The sequence below is a fragment of the Lampetra fluviatilis genome, chromosome 4 (assembly GCF_964198595.1).
Source record: "Lampetra fluviatilis chromosome 4, kcLamFluv1.1, whole genome shotgun sequence".
NCBI lineage: Eukaryota > Metazoa > Chordata > Hyperoartia > Petromyzontiformes > Petromyzontidae > Lampetra > Lampetra fluviatilis.
The window spans coordinates 11,973,758-11,989,322 of NC_136278.1; the positions used below are offsets into that span (position 1 = coordinate 11,973,758).

Below are 15,565 nucleotides of genomic sequence, written 5' to 3' on the forward strand. Positions count from 1 at the left end.
TCCACTGTACCTGGTTCTATACAAGGGGTGGACGTACGTGTGTTAGTGGATTCCGGGGCGTCCGCGACCATTATATCGGATGTCATTTTCCATCTGTTGAACATCCCACCTGAGGCCGTGCGTCCGGTTTACGATTCCTGCGTCGCTGCCAACGGGGGTAGCATGGGCATTGTGGGCCAGGTGGACGCTACAATATCTATCGGGGGAGTGTCGGCCTCGGGAATTGTGTTAATTTCGAGGTCCCTCGCGGTTCCTTGCTTGTTGGGAACTGACTTCCTGGCCAAGATGCCCATTCTAATTCGAATTAATCAAAACTGCATTGAATTACCGGGTGGGCGAAAAATTACATTTCTACCGTCGCCCTGGGGGCGACCTGCTCCGGTCGCTCAGGTGCAGGCGCTGTCCGTGGTATCTGTTGATATTCCACCTGGCTCACAGATGCTTATCCCCTTGCGATATCGAAAGCCTGTACCTGGTCGTCAGGGTGCAATTGGGATTTTGTTGTCGCCGTCCGCCACTATAACGGGCGGAGCGGCGCTCGTTGGGGCGCAAACTATTGTCCGGCCTGACCAGCAGCCGTTTCTGCAGGTGTTTAATGCAAGTACCGAAAATGTGTGTGTGCCGGCTGGTACGGTTGTGGCACATGCCACTACGGCGTTTACGGCACAAGATCATCTGGGCAGCCAGGTCGTGGTTGGTGGTGTTTCAGGTCCTGGTGCCGCTTATAATCGCTGGATCGCCGAATTGTGTGGAAAAAATTCTTCCCTTTCCGGTGAACAACGTTGTGCGCTTCGTAAATTATTATTGAGTTATTCTGATGTGTTTAGCTCTGACGATTTGGACTTGGGACGCACCTCGTTGCTTTACCATCATATGGACACAGGGGACGCTGCCCCTATTCGGTTGAACTCGCATCGGATGAGTCCGGCGGAGCGAGATCAGGTTCGAGGGGCAGTGGATGACATGTTGGCTGCGGACATAATATCTCCATCTAACAGCCCATGGGGTGCGCCTGTTGTTTTGGTTAAAAAGAAGGATGGCAAATTGCGATTTTGTGTCGACTTTCGAAAATTGAATAAAGTGTCTGTGGCAGATGCGTACCCCCTGCCGTGTATGGACGACTCCCTCGATGCCTTGTCGGGGGCGAAATTCTTTTCAACGCTAGATCTCTCTTCGGGATTCTCACAGCTTCCCCTTGACGAGCCCTCGCGGGAGAAGACTGCTTTCCGTACGCCGCAGGGGTTATTCCAATTTAATTGTCTTCCGATGGGGCTGAATGCTGCCCCTGCCACATTTCAAAGGTTGATGGAGTTGGTGTAAACGGGGTTGCAGTGGGAGACATGTCTGATATATTTAGATGATATTATCATCTTCAGCCGCACATTTGATGAGCATTTACTGCGGTTGGAGGCGGTGTTCGCCAGGATGCGTTCCGCAAATTTGAAATTTAAGCCTAAGAAATGTAACCTACTGGAACGGTTCGTGCGCTATTTGGGGCATATCGTAAGTGCGGACGGGGTGGCCACGGATCCGGACAAGACAGCATGCGTCCGTGACTGGCCAACCCTGGCCACGGTGGGGGATGTACGTCGCTTTTTGGGGTTTGCCTCATACTATCGGAGGTTTGTTCCGGATTTCGCGACAATCGCGAGGCCCTTGCACCTCCTTACGGGTAAAGGAAGGAAATTTGCTTGGGGACCGCCGGAAGAGGTGGCGTTTCAGGGCCTGCGCGATCGACTGGCTACGGCACCGACATTAGATTATCCTGATTTCGATCACCCCTTCATTCTGGATACGGATGCGAGTGACACGGGCATTGGGGCCGTGTTGTCTCAATCAAAAGGTGGTGTGGAACGCGTGGTGGCGTATGGTAGCCGGGTTTTGTCTCCCGCAGAAACTCGCTACTGCGTCACACGCAGGGAACTTTTGGCTATTGTTTTCTTTCTCCGCCAATTTCGACCGTATCTCTACGGTCGTTCGTTTATTGTTCGCACGGATCATGCGGCCTTGCAGTATGCTCTTAAGATGGATCAACCATCCGGCCAGTTGGCGCGGTGGTTGGACACGCTGCAAGAATTTTCCTTCCAAATTTACCATCGGAAGGGGGTGCGTCACGCGAATGCGGATGCGCTTTCTAAGTTGCCGCAGCGATCCCCTTGCGCGTGCGCGTCGGGGACACATAGATGTGCGCCGATTCAGCAACCCCCTCAGCCTGTTGCGTTGGCGGTCGACGTGCCTGAAGCTCCAAAGGAGCCGGGACCGGCTGATGGGATTCTGAATCTTCCAAGGGCTGTGTGGATTCGGGAACAAATGTTGGATGGTTCATTGATCTCATTACGGAATCGGACTGCGAAGAAGAGTGGGGGACTGGATGGTCTGCTGATGTGGAGGGAAGGGTTACAGGAACGCTGGCGTCTGGTTGTACCGCATCCTTGCGGTACGAGTTGATTAGGACTCTACATGGGGACACGCTTTTACATCTGGGGGTGCAGAAGACCCTATTGACGCTGCAGCAAGACTATTTTTGGCACGGCATGACAACGGATGTCGTCGGTCACGTTCGCGCGTGTCCCGATTGTGCCCGGCGAAAACCACCTAAACAATCATATGTGCCGCCCATACAGTCTATTCAGGTGTCTAGAGTTAACGAATTGGTGGCGTTGGACATTTTGGGACCCTTCCCGCCATCCGCTAAGGGAAATAAATACTTGCTAGTTGGGGTGGAGTACCTCTCCCGCTGGCCGATGGCCTGGCCTTTGCCTGACCAGTCAGCGGCGTCTATCACAGACGCCTTTCTATTCGGGTACGTTATGGACAAGGGGGCGCCGGAGAGGCTCCTCACAGACCAAGGCCGTAATTTTTCTTCTAAATTGTTGGGGGAGGTGTGCGCGGCTCTTGGAACTAAAAATATACGGACATCTCCCTACCACCCGCAAACGGATGGTATGGTCGAACGGCTAAATCGGACTTTGTCCGCCATGTTGTGTCACACCGTGAGTGAAAAACAATCGGATTGGGATTTGCATATCCCTGGGGTACTTTCGGCATACCGAATGATGCCGCATGCGGCTACAGGATATTCGCCGTTTTTCCTTATGTATGGTCGCGAGAACATGCCGCCAATGGATGTGCAGTTGGGAACTGGAGTGAGGGGACCTGCTAAGCCTCTTCCTGATTACATTCGGGATACCGTTCGCCGGGTTACTGAGGCACGGGAGGGGGCCCGCATGGCTACTGCCAAAGCCCAGGCCCGGAATGAGTGGTGTATTCGACGCTCGAAGGGGGAGTGCCCCTGGAAGGTGGGGGACATGGCCTGGCTCCATTGCCCGCAGGTGCGGCCAGGTACCTCTCCTAAATTACACAAACCATGGCAAGGGCCGGTTCGCCTCATCGAGGTTCCCAACCCACAGTCTGCGCGTGTTCGGTTTGGATCTCGGCGTTGGTTCGTTCACACGTCGCGCTTGAAACCATATGTGGCCCCTCGAAACGATGCGTCATCTCCCGATGTTGCCTTGCCGGGGTCTGTGGCTGCCGACTCATCCTTGCCTGTGCCTGTTGACCTTGCAAGAGCGCCTGTCGTGCCTTTTACAGACAAGCCGGCCGTGACATTGCTGGAGACAGGAGACTCTGCTCGGGGTGTGCCTACCACGGCTGCGGGGACTCCGAGCCCCGCCGCCCTTCCGACCCCGTCGCAGACACGATCGCGACGCACCCCCGACGCTGGGCCTTCAAGGACACGAGACCGGGACGTTGACGGGCCTCCAATAGCGACAGGAGGACTTCATCCTGTCGCTCCTAAAACCCCGTCACGTTCCCGGTCTGCAGGAGGGCCACCGCCCGTCCGGGACGGACCGGCGACCCGAACGCGCTCAAAGTCCCTTACATTTCGTTGAATTTTACTGTTGTGTTTGTTGTTGTTGTTATATTTATTGTATGCTTCGTTGTCCTTGAATGTGTGATGGTTGTGTTCGCTCGCATTACTTGTCTCGTTATTGTTCAGCCGAGGTTGGCTGGATTTTCTCTACGGGGGAGGGTGGTGCAATGCGGGCGTAAACGGCCTCGCGGATATGACGTCATGGGGGGGAGGAGTTAGGTCACGTGGGAGAGAGGGGTGAGGTCTTAAGGGAGAGATACCGGAAGAGACGGGGGGAGTGTGGGAGATAGAGTTAGAGTGAGGCCACGCAGGGCGGAGGTCGGGGAGTGGCGAGATCGCCACACACACGCAGAGTAAGACTTGGCACCGTCGGCCAGCGGTGACCAAGCGCGGAGGAACGACGGGCAGCGGTGGAGCTGCAGTGAGGGCAGCGGTGGAGCTGCAGTGAGGGCAGCCGGAGGACTGCACAGGGGATCTGCAGCAGAGCTGCAGAGGTGTGGAGGCTACGGGAGCGAGGGTAGCTATGGAGCTGCCAAGGGGAGAGCTCTGAGCGAGGGCCGTGTGGGACAAGTGTAAGAACCCGATTAAAGGACAACGGAGACAGACCCAGGATCGAATCCTTTATTACAGGTTGATGATTTTTAAACGACACATTTTATGTTTCTGGAAGAGGGAGTAGACGCATTTGATAGGAGAGAGTTAAATTAGATTAATTCCAGGCCTTTTTGATATTCCACACTGCATGTCCTAGATATGTCCATTATATATATAAAAAATAATAAGTTTGGTAGTTGTACTCGCGATAGTTATCCCTTTCTAAACAGTCCCCGAGCTGTGTTTGATGGATAGGAGTCACTAAATGCCACTGTGGTCATGGTGGCTGATGACCAGCCTCATCCGTGTCTCTGCGTGTGTGAGAACGCACGGTGTTGCGACGCCTGCGATTCACTCCGCGAAGAGTCAAGCGCCACGCTGCCTCTGTTTATTTCCTTCACTGGGTTACATTGCGTGGCATCTAAGCGAGACAAAAAATAACCTCCATTCATTGTGGACACCAGGCCATAGCAGAAGTGCACCTGTACCACGTCAGTATTCATGAAAGCAACAAAAAAAGTCACCTTGCATAACTACAACAATGCACGGTGAGCTGATAAACAAGTTTCTATTTCTTTCTGTGTACCTACAGAAGTAACATTGGGAACTGGAAATCATAGAATTACGTTAAGTGGTACGTAAAATATTCACTTTTTTCTGTTGTGTGGTCATCAATTTTGCAACTGAGGCTGTAAGTTGATGGAGGCAACAACGAGACAACTGAGACGACACTGACGCTATCATGTGAGGAACTATGCGACATCAGGTGTGCCCTATCTCATCAAATCTCAGAAGCTCAGCAGGGTTGAGCCTGGAAAGTGTTGAGATGGGTTATCACCAGGCACCAACAGGGCTTACTGGAGTTGCGTGGTGGACAACAGACGGCAGTGCGGCAAAATCGATTGGTATACTGTACGTCTCTGCTCCCACGTCTGAGCTCCCTGCATTTGCCAACCTGCAGTGACCAGCATGGTGAAGTATGCTCAAATATTCCCCATGACTTGCATGGAAAAGGGAGGCCCTTCTCCAGCAGTGGATTGACAAAAAGAGCTGTCCTTGAACATGGAAACACAGGGCTCTTTCGCAGGTTCCCAGTGGTGCCAGCTCAGTACTCAGACAAGGTAAAGCATCATCCCCCTGGGTGAGTGGGTGAGTGCTGATGTGAGTGAATGAGCGTGTGAGTGGCTGGGTGAGTGCATGAGCGATTGGCTGAGTTGCAGGGTGGGCGAGTAGGTGAGTGAGTCAGTGAGTGAGCGGCTGGGTGAATGAAGGAATGAGCATATTATTGGGTCTTTCGGTAAAGTCAAGTAGATAGGTTCAAAGTTATTTTCTTTGAACCTATCTACGTGACTTTACCGAAAGACCCAAGAATATGAATTCCTGCAGTCACGAAAGCTTTAAGTCAAGATTTAAGGAATGAGCAATTGGCTGAGTGAGTGGCAGGCTGAGTGAGTGGCCGCCTCCTTCCACCACCCAAGCCGTAAACGCGGACGCACCAGGTCATGCGTGCACACGCGCGAGCGAGCGAACGCGCACGAGCGAGCCAATGCCTGCGTGCGTGCGTGCGCCTGTGCGCGCATCGTACCAGGCGGCGGATTTCGCGCTCGCAGTCACGCTTGACGCGCGCCATCTCGTCCTGGTGCAGGTGGTGGGAGGCGCGCAGCTCGGACGCCTTCTGTCGGTCGGCCTGCAGCACGGTGCCGAGCGTCTCCTCGGCGCTGCGCCGCGCCCACCTCAGCTGCTCCACCTCGCTCTGCAGTCGCGAGCGCTCCGCCTCGAAGGAGCGCCGCGCCTCCTCGCGAGCCTCGCTCAGCATCGCCGTCCGCGCCTGCGGCACGCGCGGGCGGGCGTGCGGGCAGGCGGGAGCCGCGTGGGGGGGTGGGGGAGAGACGAGCGGAGCCGGTGGCCCGCGGTTGTGCTCCATTATTCATTTGCTCGCGTGCCACCCTTGCTCGATCGATCAATCGATCGAGCGACCGACGCGTTTGATGAACGAACGTCAGGCCGTTGAGACAATTAGCGCCTCTTCGTAATGCAGAGACAAGCGGCGGCGTGCCATGTCCGAGAAAAATCACAAGCGGCAATATTCAACGCGTGCACAAATCGTTTGTGGCCAGGGCTCTTCTGAAAAAAGAGTAATATAGCTCAGTGGGGCCTTACCTGGTAAATTAAAAAAGAGTTTTTAGTTCAAACGCAAGTGTCAATAAATCTTCTGCATGTGTTTTTCGGGTAAGCGCCGCGTGTTTTGCTCCACGGGCTGCGAGCTTCTTCAGCAACTGAATAATGTGACAGTTCTTGAAGAAGTGCCGCATACACACGACCTCTAAACGTGGCAGTCTCTGGTGAGTGTCCATCACGATAACTCGAAGGCCACGTAGGAAATACTACAAAAGCCTGCTGTCGACTATGAAAAGGCATTTTTTTTCAGTCAAGACTGATGCAATCATCACAGCTCTCTCAGACCAATGCCTTAACAAAATATATCGACAAAAATCAGCAACAGCTACACTGAGAGTACATGTATAACGTAAGAAAATGTTTAATCTGAAGAGGAGTCAGGAAAGCAGGGGTATAAACATTTTGAGTGAAAGCGCTCAACATATCTGAGATGTCATGACGACGAAACCATCATAACCTCCAACGCGAATGAACCGCCGGCAATGTTCGAGTAACTTAACTACGAACAAAATGAATGTCGTTCACAACGATTTTGATAAACAATTGGAGATGTCTGTCAAGAGGAAAAAAAATGCGCAAATGTGACAATATACCAGATTGAAGATGGATGTGCTTATAAATAGAAACCTGCAGATACTGGTATATATATTCTAGATTTGAAGCTTTCGTGACTGCAAGGATTCATACTTTTCGGTTTTTTCTGTAAAGTCCCGTAGGTAAAAAATAAATAATAATAAATAAATAATATCGCATAATAGACGAAATAATAGAAATAAAATAATAAATTACGACGTTTCGGAGGCAACACAAGCTTCCATCTTCAGGTGGAACCGTCACAGTACGATTACTGTATCAAGTAACCAGTATATATACAAGGTCGGGTTTCTTGGGACTTCTCTTTACTTTATACAGCAATTGTGCTGTGACGGTTTCACCTGAAGATGGAAGCTTGTGTTGCCTCCGAAACGTCGTGATTTATTATTTTATTTCTATATATTCTTCTATTATTTTTTATTTATTTTTTTCCTACGTGACTTTCCTGAAAAAACCTAAGAGTATGGTATATATATAATCTGCAAGGTGTATGTACAAATATAATCTGCAACATCACTATGAAAGATCTTACATTCTAACAGGAAATATAATATCTATGCCATTCAATTAATTATATTTTTTCATACATTAAAATGCAATTCATATTTGGCTCACTATTAAACATGTAATTACGACCGTCAAAAGCATATAATTCGTTAATCATGTGCAAATAAATATATTATTAAGTTGTTGAAAGCTAATTCATTTATTAAATCTATTAAACGAATAGGTTGTTGCAAAAAGAATGTGATTAAATGAAGAGTGGCAACTGTTTGTTGACTAGAAAGCATCGTGTTCAAATTCGTATTTATATTACACGCAAACCCATTGATTAATTAGCGTAAACATCATGTAACGTATTCTCAGGTTTTTTCGGTAAAGTCACGTAGGTAAAACATTAAAAGTAATGAAAGTAAAATAAAACAAAACAAAAATAAAAATAAAATTCACGACGTTTCGGAGGCAACACAAGTCTCCGTCATCAGGTGGGACCGTCACAGCCAGATTAGCTGCATCAAGTGAAGCAATGATTCAAAATGTAATCCCTTATAAGCAAGTTGAAGGGGGGGAGGAGAGGGGGGGGGAGTTCATCAGAATGTGGTAGCCAATGAATGGAACGTATCGGGAGGGAGGGGGGTGGGAGGGGGAGGGAGCCAACAAAACATTTGGCGACGGCTTGGACGCGGCTGCTGCGCACGCCAACACAATGGGCAGAAAGGGGGGAGGGGAGGTCTGATACACATGATAGAACAAAGGAACGAAAATGCCCATGTTTATACCAATGCAGGCTGAAAAATGAAGAGAGTACTGTTAAAAATAACTGGGGATGTTAACACTCGGTGAAGTAAATTAAAATAGTGCCTGTCAGATAAGATGGTCCAAAAAGTGTAATTAAGTCTTTTTTGCGTGGTTAATAACATCTTTCCAGTGATTACTGAGTTTGTACCCATCATCACGGTTGAAATTATGTCTGTGTTTGTATATTTGTATGGCTTCGTGTACAAACCTTTGATGGTAGCCAGGAGGCTTGCAGAGAACCTTGGTCTCGGAAAAGACAATATCATGAGAGCCCGCCGAGTTGTAGCAATGATCGGCAACGGCCGAAGAGTCAGTTCTGCCGTGTTTCAGATCTGACTTGTGCTCGCGGACACGATCAGCAACATGACGTTTTGTTTCTCCAATGTAGCAATCACCACAAATGCAACTCAATTTGTAGACTCCAGGATACTGTAAGTCAGGAACGACATCCTTCACAGATGGAATCAGATCACGGATTTTATGCACTGTGCTGAATCGGACTTGGATCTTATGTTTGTTTAGAATTTTGGAGATCTTTTTGGTCACGCCTGCTATGTATGGTAACGTGATAGTTTTGGTCGGAGTTTCATGTGGTTGTTTCTGTGTGGTGGGAGAGACAGCTTGGCGGATAGTACGGTCAGAGTATCCGTTCATCCTGAGGGCCCGATGTACATGTCTTAATTCATCAGTCAGGTGGTGTTGGTCAGAAATGCCATGGGCTCTGTGGTATAGCGTTTTGATGAGAGAATTCTTTTGAGATGGGTGGTGGTGGGAATCCGGTTTCAGGTAGAATTCTCTCATCAAAACGCTATACCACAGAGCCCATGGCATTTCTGACCAACACCACCTGACTGATGAATTAAGACATGTACATCGGGCCCTCAGGATGAACGGATACTCTGACCGTACTATCCGCCAAGCTGTCTCTCCCACCACACAGAAACAACCACATGAAACTCCGACCAAAACTATCACGTTACCATACATAGCAGGCGTGACCAAAAAGATCTCCAAAATTCTAAACAAACATAAGATCCAAGTCCGATTCAGCACAGTGCATAAAATCCGTGATCTGATTCCATCTGTGAAGGATGTCGTTCCTGACTTACAGTATCCTGGAGTCTACAAATTGAGTTGCATTTGTGGTGATTGCTACATTGGAGAAACAAAACGTCATGTTGCTGATCGTGTCCGCGAGCACAAGTCAGATCTGAAACACGGCAGAACTGACTCTTCGGCCGTTGCCGATCATTGCTACAACTCGGCGGGCTCTCATGATATTGTCTTTTCCGAGACCAAGGTTCTCTGCAAGCCTCCTGGCTACCATCAAAGGTTTGTACACGAAGCCATACAAATATACAAACACAGACATAATTTCAACCGTGATGATGGGTACAAACTCAGTAATCACTGGAAAGATGTTATTAACCACGCAAAAAAGACTTAATTACACTTTTTGGACCATCTTATCTGACAGGCACTATTTTAATTTACTTCACCGAGTGTTAACATCCCCAGTTATTTTTAACAGTACTCTCTTCATTTTTCAGCCTGCATTGGTATAAACATGGGCATTTTCGTTCCTTTGTTCTATCATGTGTATCAGACCTCCCCTCCCCCCTTTCTGCCCATTGTGTTGGCGTGCGCAGCAGCCGCGTCCAAGCCGTCGCCAAATGTTTTGTTGGCTCCCTCCCCCTCCCACCCCCCTCCCTCCCGATACGTTCCATTCATTGGCTACCACATTCTGATGAACTCCCCCCCCCTCTCCTCCCCCCCTTCAACTTGCTTATAAGGGATTACATTTTGAATCATTGCTTCACTTGATGCAGCTAATCTGGCTGTGACGGTCCCACCTGATGACGGAGACTTGTGTTGCCTCCGAAACGTCGTGAATTTTATTTTTATTTTTGTTTTGTTTTATTTTACTTTCATTACTTTTAATGTTTTACCTACGTGACTTTACCGAAAAAACCTGAGAATATGAATCGTTGCAGTCACGAAAGCTTCAAATCTAGAATCATGTAACGTGCACTTAAATAAATTCACGTATTTCTACGTGAGGTCTGTTAAAGAAGGGAACCCTCTCACCCCACATACTCTGTTTCTATTTCCCCTATTACAGGCAGCTACGTGAATATTCATAACAAAGGTTTTGGGGTCAGATCGCGTTATTTAAAAATGTGTCGCAACCCTCCACCACCCGACACGGCCAATCAGTAAAAAATGTGTCACGTTGACAAAACGTCAATAAGTAACTTCTTCAGTAACTTCTTCAGTAACTAATTGGCGTTTTGTTAACGTGACACATTTTTTACCGATTGGCCGTGTCGGGTGGTGGAGGGTTGCGACACATTTATATAAATATATAATGAGCCAAGAATGTCTGTGTGTAACGCACGTGACGTCACTCCGCGTCGACCAGCCCCCCTCATTAATAATCATGAACAGGTGGGGTCCTCCACATGTACCCCCCCCCCTCGTCATTAATAATCATGAGAACAGGTGGATTTTGACACTAATGCAGAAAAATGTTGAGCGGAAAAACATTTTTTTTAACGTTAATTCGCTTCAAGTTTGACGTTTCTTTATTGTGATTCAAATAAATAATTATACACAGCAACAAAGTTAATTTCGTGCCTTTATTTATTTCTTCAGCGCTTGAAACAAAACGTAAGTCTAATTTGTGCTTCTAAATTATGATAAAATAGACATTTCTCCATGCTTTTCCTGATATTGTATCTAATTCCAATTTATTTCAACCCCAGTGAGCGAAAGCAGAAGATAATAAAGTATCAGAGCAGTGAGTTTGAACAAATTTTAGGTCAGTTAAATACAGCGCAACAGTGATATGAAGTGAGGTGTTTTATGACGTAGTTTTTTTGCAAGAATCACTGCCATTAATACAGTGCTACAGTGAAATGCAGTGAAGTGTTTGATGACATACTTTTGTGCAAGATTCACTGCCATTAAATTTACACAAGATACAATTATACTCTGGTCAATTTTTTCGTAAAAATTACAGCTTCCGTCCTAGGACGGACAAACAAGCTAGTTTATAATAATGCGCTCTAACCCAAAAACCTTTATTATAATTAATACTGGTCGCGAAAGCCTACGTGTTAAACTATATGAATATTATCGCAATCAGGGCCGGAATAATGTTCTTGTCGGCCCCTAGGCACTTCTGTTTCGTAGGCCTTCAGTGATAAGTCTCTACGGTTGGTGCTGCTGCTGCTGCTGCCCCACGTTACTACTACTGCCGCTGTCACTCGCTTGATTGTGCGGGGAAAAAAACACCATTTGAAGACGTTATTGGTAATTTTGCAATGAAATAAATGGAAAAGTTCGTCTACGGTGTTAATTCCTCTCTCTCACCTAATGAAAAAAACCGATTGACATTGACATGACTCTGCCTCTTTGTATAAACACTGTTGCCTATCCTTGCTGTCTAAATATATAAAAGATGGTCAACATTTTTTGTCGTAGGCTCTTCATTTTTCGTAGGCACTAGGCAGAGTGCCTACAATAGGCAATTTGATAATACGGCACCCTGATCACAATCCATCATCAAAGTCAGTTTTGTAAAATTGCACGCAGCAGCAGCACAGGAAATGTATAGGTAGGCATCCCGCACGGGGCGAAATAACTCTTTCCGCGTTTTACAAACACGCGCCAGGCTGCCATTTATGTATTTATTTATCCGAGAGCAAACTTAGCCGAGCATCCAAATGCAGAAAGTAAACATTTTAAGGGCGGGAATCGTGGCGCCAATGGTAACCCTTGTGCCTCGGGAGTAGAAACCATTCCTGCGTAGAGTTTGTATTCTCTCCCCCTCTTCTGCATGCGTTGTCTCCGGGTTCTCCGTTTCACTCGCAAAAGATGAAAAACACGCACAATGAAACTCGACTTGACCAAGCATCCCGATGCTGAAAATTTACCCGCAAAATACTCAATTGGGATTGGGCAGGACTCTCCTTAAAAAATGGCTTTGGGCTTCAGTGAGGCTTTTCTGAGCAAACAAACGTAATAATAATAAGAATAATTAATTCAAATTACATTACCGTGTGCATATGTTGAACTTATTTCGCATCGTACGGAGCCCACCGTGCTAATCGGAGGTGAGGAGGAACAAACTAAGCACAACAAGCAGTTCTAAACAAATGAGTTTTCAGTCGAAATTATTTGAAAGTGCAGAGCGTTCCAGACGGCCACAGAAGCGCATCCAAAAGCGCATGATGCACCAAGGTATCAGCCAAAGGGTGGAAGAGGAGGCCTAAAATACTGTCTATAGGGGGTCCCAAGAGCTCCCTTTGCAGGCCTGCACCTTTACCATTTAAACTGAGCAGGCAAACGTTTGTAAAATATACCGAGACTAGCGCTGCCCACCTACTTGCGTGGGATACAATTGAACCCTTTCCCGTTCCGAGACGTCTGCAAGTTGCAGGGGTGGGTGGTGTCCTGTTCACCGCTGAATCTCGGTATTTTTATTTAGAGAGGTGTAGCGCGGTTGTTTTTAAAAAACATTGTACTGTACTCACCGCAGAGAACTGCAGTGACACGATCGCACTCTATGTTAGCTGGCACCAAACTGTGCCACATGCCTTCCACATGGCCTTATGGGAGTCTTGGTACCAAGGTTTAAGTGAATTGAAAGTGCTATGGATATCTTTTAAACCCCTTGAAATATAAAAAAAAAATATTATTCGTGTCGACATATCGGCAAGCTTATAAGCAACTATTAAGACATCCAGCTAGACAAATGTTGGAGGTAAATACTCCTTGATGACCCTTGATCTACCCTTGTCTTCATATTAAATCTGACCATAGAAATATGAAATGGAAGGCATTACTCGTTTCCCAGTGGCATTCGCTGACTACGTGCCAGCAGTCATCGATCATTGCCTCCTGTGTTTGAGCAATGAAGTGCAAGGTGTGTTCCAATGGCACCCTCGTGTACAAACGGCCGGCTATTGGATGTTCCGAGACGTTGTTTCGAAATTTCGGGGTCAAAATGTTGGAAATTCACAAAAGGCGCAGTTTTTATTGTGGTCGTGTCCTCGGCGAGAGAAACATTTTTGGTCTTCCTCCGTCGTTTCGTGTGGGAGACGCAGAGCGTGACGGACGGACACTTGTGAATTATAATAATTACTTTTGGCTAACCATCGAACAAAGATGGTCGCTCAATCGCACGCTTTCAGATGCGCTTCTGCGGCCGTCTGGAACTCTCCTCCTTCCGATATTAGGAAGCCACTGGAGCTATGCACTTTTAAGTGTAGATTGAAAAACTAATTTCTTTAGAACTGCTTTTTGTGTTTAGTTTGTTGTCATTTCCCCAGCACCTCCGATTAGCCCGGACGGCTACGTACGGTGCAAAAAAAGTTCAACATACATACATGCATAGCGAACAAGGCAGCTAACAACGCTGTGAGTGGCTTCGGGTGATCGGGGAGAGAGAGCGAGAGAGCGATAAGCTCGAGGCGCTCGGTGAATTGTCACGAGCCGGTGGGAGAGCCGCCAGGCGTTCGGTGGATTGTCGCGAGCCGGTGGGAGAGCCGCCAGCAGGGGCGAGCGTACCTTGTCGGTGGCGCCGTCGCGCAGCGCGCTCACCGTGGCGTGCAGCCGCTGCACCTCCCCGTCCTTGATGCGCGTCAAGCGCAGCAACTCGGCCTCGTGCTGCCGCAGCAGCGCCTCCCGCGTCGCTTGCGCCTCCCGCGCGCGCTCCTCGTGCAGCCGCGTGCGCAGCTCGCTCACGGCCGCCGTGTGCCGCCGCTGCTCCTGCTCGCGCGCCGCACGCACCTCCTGCACCTTCTCGCGCTCCAGCCGGCTCACCTGTCCGCACGTCGCAAGAATAAAGACAAAGGTGCCACCCCCGTGTACGGGCTTAGGTATCGCCACCTGTCCTGCTTTGCCCCAGGAACGACCTCTCTCGTGGGAGGGGGCCTCCCCAAGCATTACGGGTCACGGGAGTTATTTGTCCAATCTTGCTGGCCAAAAATTATTAACCTTTTCAGGGACCTCAGCAAAATTTCTACACATTGGAATGACTGGAAAGGTGACTTGGAGGCGTCACCACTGTTGCACTGCAGGGACACAATGACGCTGCCGCGGATGGATGCCGCAGCCTCATGTGAAAATTCGATTTCGTCGATCGAAAAGTGTCCACAATTTGTCAGTTGCGTTCACGCGAAATTTCATAAACCGAATGTTCCGTAAATCGAGGGATAACCTGTATTCTCAGTTGACGAGAATGGAGAGGATAATGGTCAGCATGGTCCCCACCAGGCCAGTCGTCGCAAAGTCCGCTGATTGGATTCTGTAGGCAACCACAATCGCACGTGGAGGAAGAGTCCACTTACCGGGTAGAACTCCAAGAACCACTTCTTGCCAATTACAGTGAATATGCCATGACAAATGTAGATATGCATTGCACGGTTCCAAGTACTGTACTCGTGTGACATTTTTTTTTACTGTTTTTACAATTTGTATCAGCCATAATAGAGGGGTTGTTTTTTTTTACATGATCTACGCGATCTAACCAAAAAAAACTCCTCTACTATGGATACAATTGGTCACGAACTCATACATGTAAAATATTTTTTATTTAGGCTTAAGGCAACCTGGGAGAAGCCCCGAATATGTTCAGAAGCCAATTTCCTATGGAATACATGGCCATAAATTCTACCTGTGATTATTGCACTCGACTATCACCACTGCTGCCCTCAACAGACTGTTGGGGCAAGTGCTGTTAGCGAGCACCGATGAAGGCTGGCATTGCGCACGAGGGGGTGGTGTGCCAGTACCACGCCTAGCCACTTTTGTCTTTCCAGTGATGATATTTTACAAACCGCACAAGGTACATATTAAAGTTGAAATGACCGAGAGAAGACCCAGGAACAGTTCACATAACCAAAACCGATTTTGGCCATAGGAATTAAACTTGGGCCGACCGTCTTCTTGGTTCTTTCGGTAAAGTCACGTAGAAGGGAAATAATTAAATAATAAAAATAAAACATTATCAAATAATTC

At 48.1% G+C, this 15,565-nt stretch overlaps 1 protein-coding gene across 13 annotated transcripts in view; it reads right to left on the minus strand.

The window, feature by feature from the left end:
* LOC144931570 (janus kinase and microtubule-interacting protein 3-like) overlaps window positions 1-15,565 on the minus strand; it is a 264,070-nt gene that overhangs the window by 179,283 nt on the left and 69,222 nt on the right. For 9 of the 13 annotated variants that reach the window (XM_078855562.1, XM_078855557.1, XM_078855563.1 and 6 more), the window contains exons 3-5: window positions 14,766-14,852; window positions 14,114-14,368; window positions 6,054-6,296 (exon numbers count right to left, since the gene is read on the minus strand). In XM_078855562.1, the coding sequence (XP_078711688.1) occupies window positions 6,054-6,296; window positions 14,114-14,368; window positions 14,766-14,852 (585 nt within the window). The remainder of the gene's footprint in view (window positions 1-6,053; window positions 6,297-14,113; window positions 14,369-14,765; window positions 14,853-15,565) is intronic. The other 4 variants (XM_078855561.1, XM_078855558.1, XM_078855564.1 and 1 more) reach the window with 2 other exon arrangements.